Raw genomic sequence first — 23,856 nt, forward strand, 5'->3', positions numbered from 1 at the left:
GGCGTCTGAAACTGAACTGTGATGCTTCATTTTCATCTGGTTGTGGTGAGGGTGGAGGGGGCTTTATCCTCTGTGATTCCTCTGGCTACCCTATTAAGATTGCTTCTATTTTTAAGGTTTTCATTGGCTCTGCTGAAATGGTTGAAGCCATTATCCTTAGGGAGGGCCTCTCTCTTTTGCGCGACTGGGGGTATCAGCATGTGGACATTGAAGGTGATTGTTTGTCAGTGGTGTCTCTTTCCCCTTTGTCTTCTTCTCTTTTGACTGTGATGGAAGATATTCATTTTCTGATGGGTTCTTTGGTGGATTGCTCGCTGTGTTGGGCTCCTTGCTCTTGCAATGGTGTGGCTCATGCTATATGCAAGTCTTCCCTTCGCTCTCACTCTTCGGATTTGTCATGGGACATTTGGCCTGAATGGCTCCTCTATGCTATTGAGAAGGATCTTCCTCCTCTTCCAGGCTACTGTTTTGTGGTTTGTTTTGTTTGGGCTTCTGCCCTCCCTGTATCTTTGTTCAGATAAAAAAAATAATAATAATAATAATGTAAAAGAACACATTAGATAATTCAAAATAATGTACCATGTTTATTCATGTCCACAATCACCCATTTAAAATTTGAAAAGTTTGACTTCATGTGAATGTAAAAAAGTGTTCCATAACTTCACATATTATGCAATTTTAATTTTATTTTTAAAATGTTTGGAATTCTAATTCAATTTTAAAACATACTATGTATAACAAGATTAATATAAAAATAAGGGTAAATTATACTCACACACCCTGAGATTTGGGTCAATGTTACAAAGTGGATAATGCACTAGTTTACATTGACACCCCCTGAGATTTCAAAAGTTATATTTACCCCTGAATCTGTTAATTGATAAAAATAACCCTGACCCTAACCCTAACCCTGTAATCCCTCACACCCACCACCACCACACACTGCCACACCCACAGACTGCCACACCCTGCCACACCCATAGATCGCCACACACTGCTACAACCACCGCTGCAACATCAAACAATTCACACCCATAATGCCACACCCACTGCCACAACCACACAGTGCCACAACCACACACCGCCAACGCGTTAAAGAGAAGCCGTTGCCATTGGATGAGCCACCGTCACGACTGATTCACTCAATCTAGTTGCCAAAATCGATAGCGTCGGGGTGCTGCTTAGTGACGTTAAGGTGTTGTGGCGGCGACAGATTCGATGATCTTGGCATGGTTGGAGTTGGTGACTTAGACAATTTGCTCTGCCGCGAAGCATTTGGGCGAGTCCTACCTTGAGCGAGAATGGGTTCGTCTTGGGTTCAGCTTGGTGGTGTGTGTGGGTGCAGCTATGGCGATGGTTGTGGTGGGTTTGTCTTGGCTATGGTGGGTGGTGTATAGTGACAGAGAGGGTATGGGATGAAGGGGGCAACGATGGTGGGTGGTGTAGTGACAGAAGGTACATGGTTAGAGAGAGATTGAAAATTGAAGGTTATTTTGGTCCTTCAAAACTTAGTTTTCAAGGTTATATTAGTAATTTACTATTTGTTGACCAAGTCAAATGTTTAAATGGTCATTTTCTTTGGTAGAGGGGGTGTGTATGTAAACTTTTGAAACTTGGGAGTGTCAATGTAAACAAGTACGTTGATCATCCGCTGAGTGACGTTGACCTAAACCTTAGGAGTGCGGTGCAATTTATCCTAAAAATAATAAAGATTATATTATATTATTGCCCGGCACACAAATCGTCCAATTTCACGCACTTTATTGGAGCGTGGACCTCTCTCTCCTCAAATATTCCTTTGTAGAAACGGCTTCACAGCCCGGGAAAAAAAGTAGAGTAGCTCAATATGGCGATAACATTTTGCTGAGGTTTTAGCCTTTTCTCTCTCTGCGAAAAAAGGGTTTTAGGGTTTTTCTCTCTCCACTATCTTCCTATTCCTCCTCATTTTATTCTCTCTCTCTCTCTAAAATCCAAACCCATGGATAGATACCAGAAAGTCGAGAAACCGAAGCCCGTATTAGCAAGAAACGAGAATGAGATCAGAATCACCGCACAAGGTTTGGTCAGGAACTATGTTAGCTATGCAACTAGTCTTCTTCAGGTACTTTTTCATCGAAATGTTCGCTTAATCTTTGCATATATTGATTGTATTGTTCTTGTTTACTCGAGGATTCCTTGATTTGGTGATTGTTGTATGAAAAATGTATATATGCTGGTGTTTGAGTTGATTATACTGTATTTGTTTTGGTTTGATTTTAGGGTTTGAAGTTGTTTTTCTCTTCTTTGATTTTCATTATCTGAAAACACGATTGTATGAAATTCCTTCAATTAGTAATGTAAGTTTTTCACGTTGAACTCTGTTTGGTAGTGTTTGTGTTCGTATTTTTGTTTCATGGGCTTTGCTAGGGTTCTTTCAATGTTTGGAATCCTTGGATGATTCTGTTACCTTGGCAACCTATTTATTTCTTATCCGATTGATACTATCGCAATTTCATCTATATATTGACCTACTGTATTCTGCTTGGTTTCTGGGCTGTAGTTAAGTTTCTATTTCATGCGGTTGTATGGTTCTTTATAGAAATTAATTTATGGCTGTAAGTCACCCTATTTCCCCACTTCGGTAAGTTGATTTTTTGTACCCCATATGTATGATAATTTTAGGTTCATCTTTGAAATATTTTATTGGGAGGAGAAAAAAATATTTTATGAATTCTGTACCTTTTACTTACATTATATTAAATTACATGGTTGTTCTTTGTGGTGGTTATAGAATTACTGAGGGGTTTATGGGTTGATCCAGTCCCGAGTTTCTTTTCTTCTATTAAATTCTTTATTTGCTTCATTCAAGTGTTACATTTCTTATAGTAATCTTGCAGTGGCCACATTTGGCACCAGTCAATTTACATTTTTATTTTTTATTTTTTTGATTGGGCATCTGATTTAGTTCTTGTTAGCCATTATTGTTTTGTACTTTGCACGTCATCTATATTGGTCTTTCAAGAGATGCATTTGCCAATAAATTGATTGTTCTATGGTTTCAATGTTTCATATATGCATATGTGGAAGTTTTGTGAGGTAGTAGAATATAATAAAATGCATTTTGCGGTGTCATATTTACCCTTCGCACAGATGTGCTTTCTAATTTAATTTTGTCATGAATTACATTATATAAAATTACATGGTTGTTCTTTGTGGTGGTTATAGAATTACTGAGGGGTTTATGGGTTGATCCAGTCCCGAGTTTCTTTTCTTCTATTATATTCTTTGTTTGCTTCATTCAAGTGTTACATTTCTTATAGTAATCTTGCAGTGGCCACATTTGGCACCAGTCAATTTACATTTTTTATTTTTTATTTTTTTGATTGGGCATCTGATTTATTTCTTTTTACCCATTATTGTTTTGTACTTTGCACGTCATCTATATTGGTCTTTCAAGAGATGCATTTGCCAATATATTGATTGCTCTATGGTTTCAATGTTTCATATATGCATATGTGGAAGTTTTGTGAGGTAGTAGAATATGATAAAAATGCATTTTGCGGTGTCATATATACCCTTTGCACGGATGTGCTTTCTAATTTAATTTTTTCATGAATGGTTGTTGTTCTAAATTTTAGCATTTATGGAGAGCATTAAAAGGAGGGGCAATGCTATGCACACTTCCCAAAACTACTTTCCTATTCCAGTTGTTTTTCTAAAATGAAAATGACATAATTGGTCCTCAAAGTCTGAAACCAAATAAGCCGATGAAGTATCAAGTGGAAATTGGAGTATGAGTGTGCTTGTGAAGGAAACTTAAAACTTAAAGGAATATTAAAAAATAAATTTAAATTTTGAACAAAAAATATTGATGAACTGAAAACCAAAATTAGAAGAATTATATTCAGAAATACAATGGGTAAATTAAAAAATTTGAAAGATTTAGAACTAATAAAGAAACATCGATCAAAATTAGGAGTTACTCGCCTTATTAAAATTTGATGGGACTTATTTGTCTTTAAAAGGAAAAAGTAGGATTTATCAATAATTTTCCCTTAAAGCAATGGCTGCCGACTGACCTTAGGTTCTTTTGGGGCTGAATCATAATTGTTCATGTTGGATAGAACTTGGGTTCACTAGGCTCGGAGCAAGTCCCATCAAGCTTATGGCTGCTGGGGCTTGATTGGAAGCACGATAAGCCTGAATATGTAAATTTATACATATAAAATCCCCCCTCTCTCCTATATTAATACAAGTCCTCTTTTAATGCCTAAATTGCCGTACCCTCATGGTCTCAACATGTTATCATTTCACAGCTGAACACGTCTTTTTTATATTGTTAAATCATTTGATCACCTGCCAACCCTAGTAAAGTTCCAAGTTCATTGATCTCATCCTTGAAGCTTTTGATTTGGTCTTTTAAATGATTGTTTAAAGAAGTTGCTGGGATGCATTAATTGCTAGGTTTTCTTGAGTGGAGATTATTTTTAATGGCAGATTAAATACATAGTAATATAAACTGAAAGATTCAAGCATCTAAATTAATTTAACTTTTTAAAATTGTGGCATCAGGTAAGCACCAATAATATCACCTATGGGTTTCTTTCACCATCAGAATGAAGGTTACAAGGCATATTATTTTAATCCTTTTTACGTGTCTCTAGAATCATAAAGGCGGAAGAGAACCTTATAGTTGATTCAGTATTATGAGATGTACCCAGTTCCGGTCCCTGCTTATGCGGGGTGATGGAAGGAAGACTGGAGGAAACGAGTGCTAAATAAAGTACCAGGATGATCTCCTGTTAGTGGACCTCAAGCTTGTCTAAACTTAATCGAACCAAGGTAGGAAAAGGCTACTAATGGACAGCATGAAATAGAGTCAAGTTTAAGCTATACACTTTAAGGATAGCCAACTGAATTTGGATTGACTTGTTCATTATCAAGCTTGACTGCTTGAGACACAATCACTTGAGAGTTGAGATAGCACTTAATTTGTTTAAATCCTGTTCCTTGGTTTATCAATGCTGCAACAGTTGCTACACCTATATTTGATTGAGTTTGTAAGGTTGAATGGCGGATTTGCAATTTGCACAGCAAAACAAACCATCTTGAGTTGCCAATTGCTCGGACTTGGCTGGAGGAACTGATTAGACCTTTATGGGCCCCAAACTCTGTGAAGTTCAAGCAGCTCCATTTATAGCATAATTTTCTGTGAAACTGCTCTGTTTTAGGTTTCATTTTAAGCAACGACATTAAAAATTAAAATGCAATCTGCCGTTGTGCTAGAAACTTCATCTGGTTTGAGATTGGAGCTCCATAAGTGTCTCATAACTTCTTGTGGTGCCAAGGTGGATTGGGATTAGCAAGTGATGATTGATTTGGCCGTTTTATCGGGCAAACTTCATTTTCTTTGATATATTCACAGCCTAACGTTCATCAATAAAATCAATTGTAGTCTGGGATTTTGGATTCTGCTCTAGTAAAATTGCAGTTTGGTTCCGAAACCTTTGTGGTGGGATAGATCTTATTACTTGTTTTTGTATATTCTTTTCAGTTGGAAGTTTGAACATATTTGAACAGCAGAATATTGGCATTGCGCACTGGCCCGGGTTCATCAAAATTGAATTAGCTATGATGGAGATTTTATTTTCTGTGTTGAGTTTATTTGTGTAATGTTTCTCGGAAATTGAGGTCAAACTGGTGATATATTTCCTGGCAAACTGGCATGGTCTATAGTATAGGAGCCTGGGACAATTTTGAGTCTGTTACTTGAAGGAATCAGGGCTCTAGATTTTCTTTTTCCACTTTTGCATTAGCTGTATTGCCTGATCTATTTCGTTTAGCAGTGAGAGTAAGGCATAATAGAGTTTATTCAAATGTTGTTTTTGTTTCTGGTATATGGAATTATATGCTATTATTATATATCATGTTAAATTATGGTCCTTCATTCAGGAGAACCGTGGGAAAGAGATTGTCTTGAAAGCAATGGGACAGGCAATAAACAAGACAGTAGCCATTGCAGAGATTATAAAGGTTGGCTCATCTTCTTTATTGACAATCTTCACTTTCTTTCATCCCAATTTTTTTTAGCAGTTCATATGCAAAAGTAAAAGTGCTATTATTCTAATAGAGGAGACTCCCCCGGTTGCATCAAGATACAGCCATCAGTTCAGTTAGCATAACTGATGTGTGGGAACCCATTGAAGAGGGTCTTTTGCCGTAAGTTTCTAAGCTTCTTTACCACTTCCAAATAAATGTACACTGAAGCAATACTTCTGATACTTGGAAATTAATGTCTGATGCAGTGTGGAGATGACTCGCCATGTCTCAGCGATTTCAATTACCTTGTCAACTAAAGAGCTAAGCCAGAATTCTCCAGGGTAAATTTTAGGTCATCTAAATTGTGACTAGGTGGCTGTAAGGATAGCAAGAATTGAACCCTGCTCAGAAATTCTGAAATTTCTGCTTAAACTGCTGCTTTTTGCTAATCATCTACTTGCTATCCTGTTATTGGCCTTGCAGGAATATAGATAACCCTTGGCCTGTTTCATGGTTATAGATCTGTTATGCTAAAGTGTGTTTTAACATTTTATTGCCAAGTTGTTGTTGTTGTAACTCATTTTGTCATGTTCTTTCTGCTTCTGAATTTTCTGCACAGGTATCAAGCTCCAGCTTTTGTGGAGCAAACAAAGCCACAGAATGATTATCAGCATCAACAACCTAGACAAGCACATGCACCTAATAATGCTGCTAATGAAGGTGATGTCAGCAACAAGGATTCAAAATGGAAGCTACTTTTAAAATGTCATTATTATTTATATTAACACATTGTACATCGGATTATTAGATTCGTATGGGAGAGGACGAGGCCGTGGTAGAGGGAGAGGTTGGGGTTCGAGTAGAGGTGGATATAGAAACTATCAAGGTATTAATTTTAAACATTAATTATGTAATTCAAACTATCAAGTAATTTTTATTTTTTATGCATATTACTTAAAATTTTCTCCCTGATTTTTGCTATGTCCCTTCTCTATTAGACAATGTTCAGAGTAGGGGTGGTTATGGAAACTATCAAGGTACAAGTTGTAAGCATTAACTTTTTCTTAATGCAAATCTTCAACATATGACTTCAAAATACAAATCTTTTCCCTGATTTTTGTTCAAGTAATTTTATTTTTAATGCATACGACTTCAAATTTTCTCCCTGATTTTTGCTATGTTCCTTCTCTGATAGACAATATTCAGAGTAGGGGTGGTTATGGAAACTATCAAGGTACAAGTTGTAAGCATTAACTTTTTCCTTATGCAAATCATCAACATATGACTTCAAAATTCAAATATTTTCCCTGATTTTTGCTACACTTCTTCTCTGATAGACGATGTTCGGAATAGTGGAGGTTATGGAAACTACCATGGTAATAAGTATTAAGCATTTTTTTTTTTGTTTTTTTTTCATGCAAATTAACAATTAATCTTGTTTCAAATGTGTTGTATGACTACAATGTTTATTCCTGATTTTTGCTGCATTCCTCTTTTTGATAGAAAATGCTCGGAGTATGGGTGGATATGGAAGCTATCAAGGTATTAGTTTTAAGCTCTACTTTTTTCATGCAAATCATCTAGTAATTTTATTTTTACCTGATTATTATTCCTGATTTTTTGCTACATTTCTTCTGCTGATAGAAAATGGTCCGTATTCAAATTGGGGCCGAGGTGGCACTCGTGGCAGAGGTTGGGGCTATCGTGGTTCGTATGCTTTCTCCAGTTATTTGTGTGCATAATTTCTTATGTGACACTGGCACTGGGAATCTCATATTTCAGGATGATTCTTGGTTACACTTCTGTTTAAATGTGTGTTTTGGTAGGTAATAATTGATGGAGGTGTGCGTTAGCACGCACACATATTAATGTAAAGGGCTCAAACTCATACATCCCTGCTTTATATGCCACGAAAATAAATAATTCGATTCTTAATTATTGCTAGTTCCTCCACACATGCATACATGTTTAGATTGTTATTTAGTTTGATCATTTTGAGCACTTGTTTTTTTTCCTTCTCTCTCTCTCTCAACAGGTGCAAGATACGAAAGAGGCAGAGGTGGAGAGGCCAGAGATTACGGAGGCGAGCCTGGTGCAAGATACGAAAGAGGCAGAGGTGGAGAGGCCAGAGATTACGGACGCGAGCCTGGTGCTAGATACGAAAGAGGCAGAGGTGGAGAGGCCAGGGATTATGGACGTGAGCCTGGTGGTGGATATGAAAGAGGCAGAGGTGGAGAGCCCAGAGATTATGGACGCGAGTTTGGCGCAAGATATGAAAGAGGCAGAGGTGGAGAGGCCAGAGATTACGGACGCGAGCGTGGACGTGGGCGTGGCCGCGGACGGATGGGCAACCAGCCAAGGGGTGGCGGCGACCAGGCATAACTGGAGGTCGATGTGCTTTTTTGCTTTTAGCTAAACGATTGCGTTATCCCAGCAGTTATTATGTGCATAGTCTGATTTCAAAGTGTGAAAATTGTTGGCTTTTGTTATCTTTTGGTCGTGAAATAGTTTTTGTTTTTCTCATCATGGAATCAATGGCAAGCTAGTCAATTCTGTTGCTCTTACTTGGCCAACTGTAGAAGCCAATTTCTGAATGTTCTATTTTATTGAATATTTCATTGCAGCGTTCCATGACCAATCAATTTCACGACAAAATCAAAGACTTAACTTGAAAGAACCATTTACATCAAACCTCATCAAAGATTTTAATAAGAATGCATTGCAAGTCTTTTAATAAGAAAAGACTACATTATTTGAAGATCGATAGTTTTTTATTTTTACGGAATATATATATATATATATATATATATATATATATATATATAGCTAGTAGGCTGATATAGTAATCACTAGTTACACTACGATGAACAATCTAAAATCACTTATTCCCATTCCAATTCAATTAAAAAAACATTTGAAAAAACACCCTCCTAGCAAAAGAGAAGAAAAAGAAGCATAACAATACCACCTTTTTTTATACCAATATTGATGGAATCCAGATTACAAACTATACAGGTATAGACCAACAAAACAGAGAACAGCACTAGGGCAAAATGTGTCCCCGGATTTAAAAAAAAACATAAAAAAATCATAGCAAACAAGTAAGCAAAAAATACTAGACTGAAAGGAACAATGTGCTCTCAACCATCCTAAGCAAGCATGTGCTAGGATCACACACTAGTTATTACATTTGGAGCCACCACAAACCGATAAAATTATGATTAGAATCAAAGCAATGAGGATACCAAGAACTATCAGCTTTATCTTCATGTTTTGTAACCACATCTTCCTCCTCATTTGGGTTCCCTGTGACCTGAAATCTTGTGCCTGCATGCATATCAATACATAACTACATTAATGATGACACAAGATACAAGGCAAATGAAGTTCCATAATTTTAACACATTACTACGGGTCATTGCTTAGGGAAAATGGCACAATTCGAGCTACTGAGCTAGCAAGCATGGGGATATGAGTTTGAGTCTTGAAACAGCCACTTTATGCAATAAGGTGCGTGTCCCAGTTAATGTTCATCTGTCAATCCTCTAAATGTAAGAGACACTGGTCAATTTTCAGCCTTAAAAAAATATAGGTATTTGCAGCAACTCACCTGAGAGTGAAGAGTATCTGTTTTATCAACAAGAAGCTCAATCTTCTCTCCACGATCGAGAACCTACAAAGTTAGAACTTTCTTAATACCAAACCACCACACAACATTTACAAATCTAACATTTCTTATGATCCTGTAAAGTACACTAATAACTAGACCTTCACACAGAAGAGGCACAAGAGAAGATCTTAGATTAGTTATTGCATATGACAACCAAAAAATAATAGTTTCGACTTACCTTCTCAATATTTTCCATCATCACTCCTTTGACTTCTGAAACCTGAGCCTTCACTTTTGCTAGCTTGCTAATCTCTTCCGGATGATCCACACAGTACTGCATTTGGTCCTTCAGCTTAGGCCTATATTATTAACACATTTCAACCAAACAAAAAACAGACTTACGTCAAAATGCACCAAAAGCAATATGTATAGTGGGGAATGGACAGAGAAATTACCCAAACTCCTTGTTCAAACTATTAGCAACAGCTGTTGCAGCTTTTCCTCCACCATATTTATTGGTAAAATCCTCCTTAATTCGCTCTAGAAACACCATTGGAATCTGTCTGCCAGCAGATTCCACCGCAACAATACAATAAGCTGCAACATTCAAAGATGAACTAGTTCAAGAAAAGAAATAAGAATTACAAAAATGACCAAAAAGAAGATTATCTAAATCGTCCTAAAGAACAAAATGAAGTGATTAACCAAGCACCCAAAGCATCAAATCATATGAACCCAATTCATAGTTCCTGTTGTTTCGGTGAAACACCAGAACAAAATTTTCACCTTCTTTACCATACCAAAAGCATCAGGACTTCGATGTTGTTCTTTTACTAATTTTTCAAATGAAAGTTGTGGTTACTGCTTCTCTAAAAACCTAACCAACAGGTTGTCCTTTACTGCGGTTAGGTTTCAACTTCAAACCTGAATGCACCCCTACCCGAATTCAAACCCTCGAAAAACCAGTACCATTAGGAGTGGGACAAAGTGGTGACAAATGGGTTGAACTTCCATTGCCAAAAGGCAGAAATTTTGTTAGGTTCCTTATTAAGAAAAAATAATAAAGCCATTAGAAATATGTGAAGGAAAAGAAGGGAATTAAAAGGGCTCACTCGAGTTCTTTTTTTTACTTCTACCCCATGCTAAAAGTTATTCTTCTATCCAATCCCAATCACCTCACTTTTGAAGTGAGAGTTTCTGTGTGACAGGATAGAGATATCCTCTCCCCAGCCACCCAATTTCCTTTCTTCTTCTTCCTTTTTTCTGTTTTTGGGTCCTCCTTCAATGAACCATTTGTGAAAAGGGGAAGATCTTTTTAGAATTATTCTTCTCTCCTCTCTGCTCTAACCAAACAATGTGTAACGATTAACTATCATCGGATGGATGTGTGTGTGTGTGTGTCAAAACTCTTAAACCTCTTTACAAATATATATAAACAAACGTGATTTACACATACATATAATCCAACTAGATGCCATCATTTAATGGAGACACAATTTTATCAGATTTGGAACGCACTCCATCATGAGTCAATCTACTTGACAGGATTGCACTGAATCTTTCCTTTGAATTAAAGAGTCAGAAACATTGTATCATAAAAAGCATTCTATTCACTTAGCGTTTGAAGCATGAGATTCTGACATTAGAATTGAGACTAGTATCAAAAGCCTAATTTTTTTTTCATAGATACAAAATTCAAAACTGTACAAGGAGCAGTGATTATAAATTTGCCTAAAACCTTCATATTGCACAATCCTGGTATCAAAAATAAACAGCTAAATCACCTGTGAACTGATCTTTAGGCTAGATAACAACACAGATCAACAATAAAATTGAGATGTATCCAAAATGGAGAATGATGCATCTAAATCGCCTGAGGTAACCGTAAAACAGCTACAAAATTTATATTTATCACGAGGCTTGAGCAAAAAACATGATCCCTAATTGTGAAATCCTTATTCAAGCCATCAGCCTGCTTATTAATTGAAAAAAAATAGAAATTAACTTCGACTAAATCAATAAAAATAGCAATATTACATTAGGTTCTTGTTTTATCATTATAGTAGGAAGATTATCAAACCCTATGATTTGAGGAGGAGATTAAACTAGAATACTGCACCCAGTTAAAACAGATATCAGGCAAATGAATAAGATATGCAATCGGGGAAAAAATAACTAAAACTACTGAAGAACCAAGCCAATCGAAGAGTAAACCAAGTCAATCGAAAAGTGTGCTCAAGAACAATTAGGCCACAACAAAATAAGCAAACTCCAAAAGACCCCTTATGGCCAACTACATATTAAGATTCCACAACCACCACTCCTAAAGCTAATAAATTAGCATATACATATAAAAACTCACGAATGCAACATGCAACAATTCATGTATTAAGAAATATAACACGAAAAAAACTAATGAAGCTTACATATAAAAACTCACAAATGCAACATGCAACAATTCATGTATTAAGAAATATAACACGAAAAAAACTAATGAAGCTTACATATAAAAACTCACGAATGCAACATGCAACAATTCATGTATTAAGAAATATAACACGAAAAAACTAATGAAGCTTAAACAAACAAACAAACAAACAAACAAACAAAAAAGAATCTCAAAATATCAACCACCATACTGGACATAAAATGCACGTTAACTGATTGAACAACTTATAACAGGAAATATCCCCTGGATAACTTGTACCAGGCTTTTGCATTAAAATCATCAAGATATTTGTCCACAAATTTGATAGCTATATATTTAAACAATAGATTCTAGATCGATATTATGTAAGGAACCATGTTTATGCACACACACACAAAGACTACTTTCAAAATATTAACTAACATAGTTACATGCTAACCAAAAATATGAGACCAACAATTCAAATATCCATATCTATACCTGAAACAACATACTGACAAAATGTTTAAAATATTATTTTTAGAGAGTAAGCTCTGATTACTCTCTTTGGCCATCTCCTGGACTCCTATCAATCTCAAAAGAAGTAGAAAACAAATCAACTAACAAATGCTTGCTATCTTTTGCACAAGCTACAATAAGCAGAAGAATTAATCAGAGATTCACATTGATATGAATCAAATTTGAGCATCTAACTCAAAAATGTAATCTAGAGAACTAATCATGCAAAATTTAGAAGCAGAAAATACAAGAAAATTACTCAGGACCGATCCAAGGAATTGGCACTCCAAAAATTATTTAAAAACAAAACAAAAAGGCAAGAAAACCACTACCGTTTCGATTGTACATAAAACTAGAAAAAGGAATTAAGTTGTACTGAAAGAAACATAAAATGTTTTACAATTGGAAAATATTTTATATGAAAAGATTTTTTTTTTGTTTGCTTATTTTCTGGTGTTTGGTAAAGTTTTGTTAAATAAGTTACCAATTCTTAGAAATTGCATTGTGCACATTTATATAAGCAAGTATTTAAATGAGAATAGAAACATTTTCTATTAGTTTACATATGGATTGACACAGAAACAAGTATGAATCTGACTATATAGTATATACAATAATACTTACAAAGTATATATAGACAACCTTATATATACATATACATATAACTTTGTATATGTGTGTACAGATGCATAGAGTACCATGTTTGTGTATTTACGTTCTTACATCTATAGACATGACTGTCCTTAAAGTATTTTTCTTTCTGTTTATTTATTATTATTTTTTTTAGTGCAATTTCAAGACACAGAAAAATCCATAAGTCATACCCCAATTTCCTAAGCTATTATCGTTTTCCTAAAGGCTTGTGTGAAAGATTTTACAAGAAGCCAAACACTGGAAAATGCTGTCAGCATAGTACCAAAACCCTCAGTGCTACCCGGTACTAAAAGGGACTAGCCCGGGCACCCACATTGCGGGATCTAGAGATCTCATTCGAAGTTTCGACCCCATGACCTCCTAATCACAATGGAGCAACCTTTTCTTTGTGCCAATGGCACAAGGCCGGCACTCACTATACAGTACCAAAACTAGAATCTAAAACTTCATTCCATCACATTTCCAAGTTAGAGGTAACCAAATGATGCACACAATAATAAGGTAAAACATAAGTAAATCACAGGAACAAACATATCGAGCTACTAAACAGTTACGATTGATAAATAGATTGGAGCAAATGAAAAAGGAATGAATTGATCTTCGGAGGAGGGACTCACTGAAGCCGTCATCGACGAAGTAGTTGAAGGTGTGTCCATCGCAGTTGTAGGTGAACTTGTTGTCGGTGGCAGGGAGTTTCTGGAGGCACTGATGAGCAATGCTGGTGAAATTGCCGCTGAATTCCGTGTATTCAGCGAGAATCACCGTTCCTCTGGCCACGAAGCTGTAGATTAGCGACTGTTGTCCCATCTCTCTCTCACACACAAACCCTAGCCCTTCTTCTACTGAGAGAAAGTAGAGAGAGAAACCAGAATGTGAGGAGAGAGAGGGAGAGGAGGCGTGCCGACAAGGGGGACAATGAGCCAAAGAATTTTATTTTGTGGAGAGGGAGAAAGAGAGAGTGCAGTATTTATTTTGAGAGAGAGAGAAAAGTGCGTGTCGGTGTTTGTGTCTGTGTTTGTGTGTGTGTTGTGACAGAGAGAGAGAGAGAATTTGAATTTACTTCATTTTCACTTCGATTGGAAGTTATAAACAATTGTTCCGAGTTGTTTAACAACCCTTCCTCGTCAAGGGAAATAACGGAAATGCCACCACGGTTTTAAATTTATATTTATATTTTGGATTTTTTTTTGGACTAGTCCAGTCAATTTTAATAGTTTGATAGTTTGAACTTAATATTTAATTTCGGGAAAAAAAAAAAACTTAAATTTTAATTTAGAATATAAGTGTTTACATAATTTCATAAAAATAATTTAATATCTTTTTTATTTTATTTTATTTTATTTTTAATTTTTTTTTAAGTGAGCAAAAGAAAAAGTAGAACAAATTCTTTTTTGCGTTTTTCTCTTTTGAGCCCAAAAAATAGTGAACTTTTAAATTCTTGCCCTTCCAAGTTATGTAAGTAATTGTATCAAATGGTCAGATTGTACATTGCTGTAATTCAACACTGTATTCTAATCAGAACAAGGTTAGAAAGCTTAAACAACTAATTACATGCATTCTAATTTCAATTTTTAATATAATCTCTTTCTAATTTTTGTACAAGAGCCAAAAATGATGTTATTACTTGTTTTATGTTGTGGTTCGTTAAGCCAGAAGATTATTTTTTTTAGTTTGAAAAGTTATTTTTATTTGTTTTTTTTGTTTTAACACAACAAAGTATTTTTTTAGTGGTAGAGAGATTTTGACACAACAATGCTTTTGATTGAAGTTCAAATTTACAGCATGTTTGGAATATGTTTGCATATATGATAATATATATATATTTTTTGATAAGTGCATAAATGATAAAATTTAGGGGAAAAAATATACTAGACTTAAATATCCGAACATCATCTACTCTTTGAAGTATCAAGATCTTTTTGACCACTTTACAACGAGGATGATCATTTCAGTGCACCACAACCAATGGAAATGACTTCATAAAAAGGAAATTTTTTTACATGGTCTGGAAGTATATAATTCCGGCTAAATGTAAATAAATGTGTTAATTTTATTTAAATTTTTACTTGCGTGTCATGTTGTTATTGGTCAGGACCATGTAATCTCAGACCATATAAAAATTTCTTCCACAAACGATGAGGCCTATTGTTAAATGATCCCCACCCATGCATCTGAAAGCTCAGGTGCATCGAAGAGGATTTTGATCCCCTTACAACGGTTGAATTAAAACATGTACAATACCAAATGAGTATTTTTACAAGGTAGATTGTCTAGTACAACCATGTCTGACAGCATTTTCACCTAATCAAAGACGTAATTAACAAATACAAAATTTTAAGTGAGAAGAAAGGGACTTTATACCCTTAATCAACTTTAAAATTAGGTTCCAAATTAGAATGCATTTACAATATGATTGGTTTAAACCACTAATAAGAATAACATAAACAAATTCGACTCAAACTTTAAACCTATTAATTTTACATGGCCCTCTTGCCTTCAAAATCATTCAACATCCAAATTTGTGTATTTCTTAAGATTGTTACAACATCAAAATCAATCACCTAATTTTATTGTGATTATGAGTGCGTCGGGACATCCAAAATAGCTGCCCAAACATGTAGAATTCCTAATTCAAAGACCCAACAACACTATCATATATTGATGGTTATTGTTTATCTAAGTATGGTACCTACCAACACCTACCCATCATGATAGGTCGTTCATGCTTGACCCACAACTTGACTTCCCTCGTTTGGTTCATGAGTTTCCTTTGCATCTTATTTAGAATTTTATAAAATCTTTTATCATATTAATCCACCGGTATATCACTGTAATTTACCCTATTGTCTTTTCATACAAAAGAATAACAAAATTATCATTTTATAAAATTGAACAACGACCTGCCAGAAAGAAAATAAGTGGATTTAGGTAACTTTTATAAGATTCACAGGCCCTTTTCATCCTTTTAGTCTTGAGTGTAATTAAAATTATGACCGCCAAACTTCAACTTTTCAACATCGAATCAAGAAAGAAACATTACTCATAAGCAAAATTTAACAAAATTCAAATCCATGGCTCTGTAAATGCAATTATTTTCCCTACTTTATTTCTTTTTCCTAAGGCTATTTCTCCCATCATCCATTGTCAAACTCGAAAGCAATACCAGACAGTGGTAACTCAAACCTGTTTTAATTGCTATGATCCAGCTATCCCACTATCTTCACCATCATCCATGAGGACCATGACAGATCTCCTCCTGGTGTAATCCACCTTGAAGTCATAATCATTGTCTTCCATTGCATTTTCTGCGGCCGGTAATTTATTGGCCTTCTCTGTTTTTCCTCTGCTCTTTTCAACATCGTGTTGAGTGTGCCTTAAGCAATATATAACTTCTCATTTTGCCTGCCACTACTAGTTCTGGCCTTTTCACCTGCATCTTCTTTACATTCCATTGGCTCGTAGCCATGAAGATTAATGGCTTTGTTGTAATCCCAAGTCGCTGGTGGTGGATGTGCATTATCCTGCATGATTAAAAGGACTAGATTTAGTGTAATGCATACATAAAGAATGGACCAGACATTAAGTAAATAATTTGCCAGATTTTGTAGTTTTTTGGGCGAAGACACACCTCCGGCATGTAGTCATCAACACTAAGAGGGCAACTTGGAGGAACTTAATCATTTTATCGAGATACTATACTTTTTCTCAAGCACAGAAACAAAATTTGCCTCCAAATATTCGCCTTGATTCCTAGTTGGAGCCTGGAGACATAACATGGTATGAAAATTTACCAGGAAGTTTCAAGTAGAAGGCATAACATTAACTCCTGCATAAATTTTTATCATCTTTATTCTTTTGCACTTCCTTAGGGGTTTGATGTGTAATATATATATCTCAGACCCCTAAGGTTTTTCGAAATCACCGTCAGATTAAAGTTTTGAAAAAATGGCGATCAACCTGCCCCAAGGTTTTCCAAATCACCTTGACCACTCTTGCCATTAGTCAACCGTTGGGTCAGTCAAAGGAGTAAAAACAAAATGCCAAAATGCTCTGCCCTATAAACTTTATGGAATGACCATTTTAACCAAATTACATATATATATATAGATGCACTTGATCCATTGCCTCCATCCCGCCACTATCAACACCATCACCTCCCCCTCCCTTTCTCTCCACACCACCACCACCACGGCCTTGGCATAAGATGAAGCCAAGGGTCTTGTGCTCTGTTACTTTCATGTTCTGTCTGATTCTCTCGAACTAGTTAGGTTTCTCTCTTCTTATATTAGACAGTGGGTCTTCATTGCATTTGAATTATAAATCTAATTCACACTGGACGGTGACAGATGAATAGGAAGCTAACTTCAATGAAGAAGCCAACTGAACATCAAATACTCAAACCACCAATTTCAATGAAGAAGCCAACTGAACATCAAGTACTCAAACCACCAATTTCTTTGCCTACATGATGTTCTACGAATTCCAAGTTCCTCATCTCTGTTTCTTGATCAATCATTTTTTCTCTCTACTTTCTCATGAACTTGTTATAGAACATATACAATTGAAAACTTAGTAGATTAATATATAGATTATACATTGCTGCAGAATATACATATATTATAGATTAACATATACTATATATATAGCACAGGATTGGAATAAAGAAACGCAATCGTTTACCTTCACTGCCACAACTTGTCTTGCTCAATTGATGTATAATTTAGGGGTGGCAATACTGCACACGTCACGCTAAAATGACCAGAACATCACATGGGATAAGTGGAGTTGGGTTTGGCTTAATTGTGTTCGGATCGTAACCGTGTCGACCCGAATTGACATGCTAATTAAATTTGTCATGTTCGTGTTTGACCCGTCAATTGTTTAGACCTGTTTTATTAAACGTGACAGGTAAACAAGTTGTGTTCGTATTTAAAATGACCTTAATAGTATGCAATTTTAATTAAACGTGTCTTGTCGTGTTGTGTCATATCGTGTGAGGTCTTTAACCATTTATTAATCAAGTCGTCATGTTATTTGTTTAATAATTGTGTCGTGTTCGTGTGGACCATAATCCCATATAAAAAAATATCCATGGCATGTCATAACACGTATATGACACGAAAACACGAATTGTTGCCCCTAACGTACACATAAATATTGTCGGTGGTGGCCATGATCTTGTTGTTGAAGGTGACACAATGGATCTTAGTTTGGGGTAGAAAGGGTAATTTTGGCCATTCGGTGGCAGAGAGTTTTGCTATTGATATAGGGTTTATATGACAGTGAGGAAATTTCGTACTATAGCAGGGGACAGTATCAGAGTTAACGAAAAAAAAAAAATTAATCCGAGAATGGTTTTTTTTGTTATATGGGGAAAATATGGCCATTTCAAGATTTTTTAATTAAAAATTCTAATAAAGTAAAGGGCAATCATGACACTTTTAATGCTGTTATTACAATAATTGTGAGAGGGGTGTCTATTTGGTTTCTCCAAACTTAGCATCTACCTGTAATAAAAGCTAACTTCAGGGGGTGCCAATGTAATTTACTCTTATTAGTATTATTATGATAATGATAAATTTTGTATAGGTTCAAGTATAAAATCTAGGTTCAAGTAGAAAAGCAACAACTTTGTAAGCAAATAATGTCAAAAGTTTGGTCTGCCTCTAATCTTTCCAATCCAACACCTCATGTACACTAAGTAGTGACCTTTTCTAAGGACTATTACTATACTAATACAGGTAAAGTCCTCCAAACAGTACCAGGAGTTCAGGTCGCTAATAAAGAAAGCACAAAAAAAAAAAAAAAAAATCTAAATGTTGTGGCAAAGATATACTCATTTCAAATTTTGCATAAAGAAAGCCTTAATAAAGCAATGCATAATAAAGCTAATTATTGTGGCAAAGATGAATTCTATAATGATAAAATGAAAATCTAAAAAAGATTGTTTTACAAAATCACAGATATATAACAAAAATAAATCATGTTCACAATACTAATACAGTACAATTCAATAGAGGGTGAGTGTGTGAATTGGGCATTTGTATATGTGTGTTGTTACCTTAAAAACAATGAAGAAGAAGAAGAAGAATATAACAATGGAATGAATATAATTTATATATATATATACATGCCCTAAATATCCAAAAAATAGTGTAAGTTACTTAATATATATATATTATAACATTGCTGTTCTAAATTCCATGTAATATTTTAGAAATTCTAAACATTCATCATACAGTAGTTTCATAAGTCTTTATGCCAAGAGAATAAGAGATCGTAAGCTCACTTTCAGTCAATTATTTTTCCATTAAGTATTCGCCTATACTCAATTTAATTTAAAATAAATACAACAATCAACTGCTCTTACCCAGAAGAGATAGAATGGCGTTCACCAATAACCAAGCAACATAAGATATATAAGGAAAGCACATCCCCGGTCCTTTTGATAGGTAATATGGTGATTGCCATCTTCTTTTAGAAGCCCTTTAGATTCAACGTATATGTCTGCATTGGTAATTCCTTCACTAATCCCCATATATGTGCTTGTTGTCCACTCAGAGAATGAACCTGTGAATCAGCACAGGCAATCTCATTTGCAAAAAGTGGTGATATCAATAATACAACTATTTGTATCACAACATACATACAGACACACACACGTAACTACACCGATTCTCAGATTTTTTTTGTTGAAGCTGCTGAACATAACAAATTGAAGCCAAATCTAAGAACAATGTTGTTATAGATACAAATCAAGCATAGCATGCTCGGTTTGGTATGGTCAATTTTCATAGTATTTGCACCCTAATAATATAGTGCAAATTGAGAATGTTTAAACACAGTTGGTGAGAACGTCTATTTATACAGTTATACATTACAGCATCAAAAAGAGGTCAAATACCAAACTTACTGAGAGACAAGTCTTCAAAGAAACAATACAAGAACCCTCAACATGATAAATAAAGTGGAGGGAGCATGTGATATACTTGTGACGGCTCCCTGATAATCACGAAAGCTCAAAAGTGCCACCCTTTAGCGCGCCAATATTTCCGTGCATTTTCGTTGCGACGAGCATCTTTAATCTTCAAATGAAGCTTGTAAGCCTTCTCTACCTTGTTTGAATTCAATAATCTATTGTTCAATTTGTTACAAGTAAGCCTGCTTGGGCAAAAGCCCTTGCGGAGAGATTCCTCCATGACTAGGATGGCATTTTCAAGCTGTCCTATATTGCAAAGTCCATGAATGACATGCTCATAAATGTTCACATCAGAAGAATAACCACTTTCTTGCATCTCATCCAACAAACCCAACATCATACCACATTTACCGAATCTAGAAAGCCGCTTAAACAACAGCTTATAGGCACTCAGTGATATTCTACATCCGACTTTTCTTGCTTTCTTGTAGATCATCATAGCAGCATGTGGCGGCCCATTAGAACATAAAGGTTCAATAAAAGAGGTTATAGTTCCTGTAGTGGGAATGATCCCTCGACCCAACATTTCATCAAATATTTCGATTGCATCAGCTACTTTCCGCACTTTGAGAAAAGCAGAAATCAATATAGTGTAAGTGTGCACATTTGGGTCACACTTATTACTCTGCATACGCTCATAATATTTCATGCATTCATCAAAATCTCCAACTGAAATAAAATTGGAAATCAATGCATTGTATACACCAGCGTCTGATCCACACCCTTTCTCCCCCAAATTTTCAAAAATCTCAACAGCATCATCAATTTGACCAGCTCTCCCCAGACCCTCAATAAGGTAGCTAAATGTTGAATTATCGGGATCAAATCCATCAGTTACCATTGCTTTCAAACACCTCTCAATTTCACTAACATTGCCGAATCTTGACCACCCAGAAATTATAACATTGTACGTAGCCCGATTAAAGGGTATTTTCCCTTTCATTTTATTAAGAAATGAATTTGCAACACCTACACGGGATCGCTGACACAGACATTGTAAGAGAACATTCAAAGACTCTGTATCACATCTTGACCCGAACTCTTCCAATTGTCCAAAGAATTTGACTGCTTTGGACAGTTGGTGAGCTCGAATGAAGCTATCCACAACAATAAACAAGGTTTCAGAATTAATTGCTATTCCTTCAAGCTTCATATCATGCAATAAATCAACCATGTAAGTAAAGAATTTTCTTCTGCCTAATGCTTTAAGGATTTTGTGGTAATTACCAATGTCGTCTGAGATTTCGGGTTGTCGAATCGCCCACTTGAAGAACATTACCATGGCTTCGCCGCTTAAATTCCCTCTGTCGACTACTTTGGCCACCACATCAGTACTCAATTCGACGCCCACATTTTTCAATGCGCTTTCGATTGCGGTTTTGCCTCTGAGTTTCTGAAGAAAGACACCTCGCAGCTTCTCTTCCGGTGGTAGAAACCCATCAACGGCCGGCCTAATTGAGCTCTCTCCGTGTGGGTTTGGGATAGCAGCTTCGCTACGGCGGCGAATCGGTAACAGATGAGAGAGTTGGTCTAAGACGTGACTTTCGTCAATGGTGATGATACTGGACTGGTTCTCTGATGATGACGATGGTGATTCACGGAGTGGGTCTGGGGTTGTAGACGGAAAGGAAGATTGTGTGTATGAGGAAATGTACCTGATTATTTCGAATTGGGCTGTCAAAAACCTTTGGGATCGACATGCCATCGCTTTCATCGCCATGAAAGGGGAAGGGTTGTGAATTGAGGAAGCTGGCTAGGCTAACTTGCGCATCTGTGTTCGGGAGTAAGATTACTAGAGTGAGAGAGAGAGAGGCCTGAAATAGGGAGAACAAGGTTTTCACGGGTTTGGGCAATTTGTGTGTGTGAGAGAGAGAACAGTATCGTAATTTCGCACAAAAATACAAAATGACAATATTTTTCAGATAAAATTGTAGTTCCAAATTTTTATGTTTATTTAAAAAGGGTACAAACTACAAACTACAAAGTAGTACAAAAAAATGAAAAATTCAGTGGTTTAATACTTAAATAAAAAATAATATTACAAATATGAATTTTTGGACATATTAAAAATTTATAGGACCAATTTTTGAAAAAAAAAAATATTATAAAACTTATTTGTCTTTTAAAATAAAAAGTAAGAGTTAGTGATAGTTTTTTCTTTATATTATAATAAATTTGTAAATAAGATTGTGATGATAACTCAAACAATATCTCAAGAAATACGGATACTTCATTTAGGGTGTTGTAGTTGTATTCGACACCAAATATTTTTCGAATGCATTTAGAAATATCTTTAAAATTTATTATTTAATTTTTTACAAATATGACACGGATACAACATTATTCAATATAATTTAAAATATATTATGAGTTACTTAAAAAAAAATATAAAATTATAAAAACAAAAATAACACACATATAAACTAAGTTCCAAATTAATGATTTTATTTATGATTATATATTTCTATGCATAAAATAGTAAAAATTATTATTTGTATATATAAAATAATTAATATTATATTGTTATTTTTAATTTATCATATCGTGTCCCGGATTTTAAAACAATTATAATGTTATTCTACCTAATTTTTATTTTTATTGTGAGAAAATTCAGATAATGTATATGAATATAATTATGCCACATATGAAAAGTTGGAAAAATAATGGGGTGAGAGAGGCTCGAACTCTCGACCTCAGGATCACTCGTAGCTATGAGACCTACGCGCTAGCCAACTGCGCCACCACCCCGATATATTTAGGCGACGAAGTACTAGATGTATTACTAACAGAATTTGAGTCTATAAAACAATTCATTGAATACTTCACCCTAAAACCCTTATTATCGCACGATCGGTTAACTTATGCTACTACTAATTATTTTTAGGCACATTGCCAAAGCGATAATCAATTTATTTTTTACAATTACTTTCAATTGATGTGGATTTTAAGTTCCACTCTAAATAATATTTCATCCAACAAACGAGATTAAATAATTTCAATAACTGTGATCATAACTCTCCATAATTGTTTCTTAAATATCATTAGTTTAAGGAGAGCAAAGATTGCAAAATCTTACTAACAACATATTAATTGTTAATTGTACACACAAATTTCGTATCTGCAAATAAAATAACGAAATAGGTTTATTAATTTATTAAAATTGATGAGTACAATCTTCTGAGGTATTCTTTACAAAAGGAAGAAGGTATAATCTGATTCGATTTCTTTTGTTTGTTGGATCTAAAGCTGTTGGAGCTTGATTTTGAATTGGACTGTAAACAATCTTCTTCAAGTATGATTTTTAATCGAGGGCTGACGAAGCCCTCGAACAGTGTTATTTGGTGATTCTTCAAACTTGTTGAATCACAGAGAAAGAATGATACGATTTTGATGTGCTTGTTGTTCTTTGTTGTATTTGAGGAAGAACGACACGATTTCAGATGTGCAGATTTTGGATGTGCTTGTTGTTCTTTGTCTTTAGAAGATTTGCTGAAGGAATTATTTCCTCCGAATTTCCTAGTCTGTTATTTCCCTTTGGATTTCCTAGTCTATTATTTCCCTCTGGATTTCCTAGTCTCTCAATTTCTGTACTATCTGAATTTTTTGGACCCTGAAATTGTGGACCCTATTTCTCCTTCTTCCATACCTTTATTTATAAAATTTTTGAAT

At 35.2% G+C, this 23,856-nt stretch overlaps 3 protein-coding genes and 1 non-coding gene across 13 annotated transcripts; 1 reads left to right on the top strand and 3 right to left on the bottom strand.

Annotated features, from left to right (window-relative positions):
- The first annotated feature begins 1,793 nt into the window (after positions 1–1,793).
- Positions 1,794–8,656, top strand: LOC132306733 (protein argonaute 18-like). Of its 7 annotated transcripts, none has more exons than XM_059804260.1 (12): positions 1,794–2,101; positions 5,932–6,012; positions 6,110–6,198; positions 6,285–6,359; positions 6,638–6,738; positions 6,827–6,904; positions 7,017–7,064; positions 7,214–7,261; positions 7,356–7,394; positions 7,522–7,560; positions 7,663–7,725; positions 8,054–8,656. In XM_059804260.1, the coding sequence occupies exons 1-12, from the start codon at positions 1,979–1,981 to the stop codon at positions 8,398–8,400; spliced, it is 1,131 nt and encodes a 376-aa protein (XP_059660243.1). In that variant the 5' UTR covers positions 1,794–1,978; the 3' UTR covers positions 8,401–8,656. The 7 variants fall into 7 exon arrangements, with proteins under 7 accessions (XP_059660243.1, XP_059660245.1, XP_059660247.1 ...); XM_059804262.1 differs by having other exon boundaries at positions 7,017–7,055; XM_059804261.1 differs by having other exon boundaries at positions 1,795–2,101; positions 7,214–7,252.
- A 312-nt stretch (positions 8,657–8,968) lies between these two features.
- LOC132306735 (vesicle-associated membrane protein 721-like) lies at positions 8,969–14,246 on the bottom strand. The gene is made up of 5 exons (XM_059804272.1): positions 13,826–14,246; positions 10,084–10,225; positions 9,867–9,987; positions 9,629–9,691; positions 8,969–9,345 (listed from the first exon to the last, which is right to left on the bottom strand). Exons 1-5 carry the CDS (start codon positions 14,013–14,015, stop codon positions 9,196–9,198), a joined length of 666 nt encoding a protein of 221 aa, XP_059660255.1. The 5' UTR covers positions 14,016–14,246; the 3' UTR covers positions 8,969–9,195.
- A 1,981-nt stretch (positions 14,247–16,227) lies between these two features.
- Positions 16,228–22,032, bottom strand: LOC132306734 (putative pentatricopeptide repeat-containing protein At5g43820). Of its 4 annotated transcripts, XM_059804270.1 has the most exons (4): positions 20,122–22,032; positions 19,579–19,778; positions 16,837–16,969; positions 16,228–16,729 (listed from the first exon to the last, which is right to left on the bottom strand). In XM_059804270.1, exon 1 carries the CDS (start codon positions 21,905–21,907, stop codon positions 20,228–20,230), a length of 1,680 nt encoding a protein of 559 aa, XP_059660253.1. In that variant the 5' UTR covers positions 21,908–22,032; the 3' UTR covers positions 16,228–16,729; positions 16,837–16,969; positions 19,579–19,778; positions 20,122–20,227. The 4 variants fall into 4 exon arrangements, with proteins under 4 accessions (XP_059660253.1, XP_059660254.1, XP_059660251.1 ...); XM_059804271.1 differs by lacking the exon at positions 16,837–16,969 and having other exon boundaries at positions 20,198–22,032; XM_059804268.1 differs by lacking the exon at positions 16,837–16,969.
- An 819-nt stretch (positions 22,033–22,851) lies between these two features.
- TRNAM-CAU (transfer RNA methionine (anticodon CAU)) lies at positions 22,852–22,935 on the bottom strand. Its single transcript is given in 2 exon segments — positions 22,852–22,887; positions 22,898–22,935. It is a non-coding gene; the product is annotated as a tRNA-Met (tRNA).
- Positions 22,936–23,856: the final 921 nt, after the last annotated feature.

This window comes from Cornus florida, unplaced genomic scaffold, assembly GCF_030987335.1.
Source record: "Cornus florida cultivar Cherokee Brave unplaced genomic scaffold, ASM3098733v1 CherokeeBrave_3.0.0_Hap2_Chr05, whole genome shotgun sequence".
Taxonomy (NCBI): Eukaryota; Viridiplantae; Streptophyta; class Magnoliopsida; order Cornales; family Cornaceae; genus Cornus; species Cornus florida.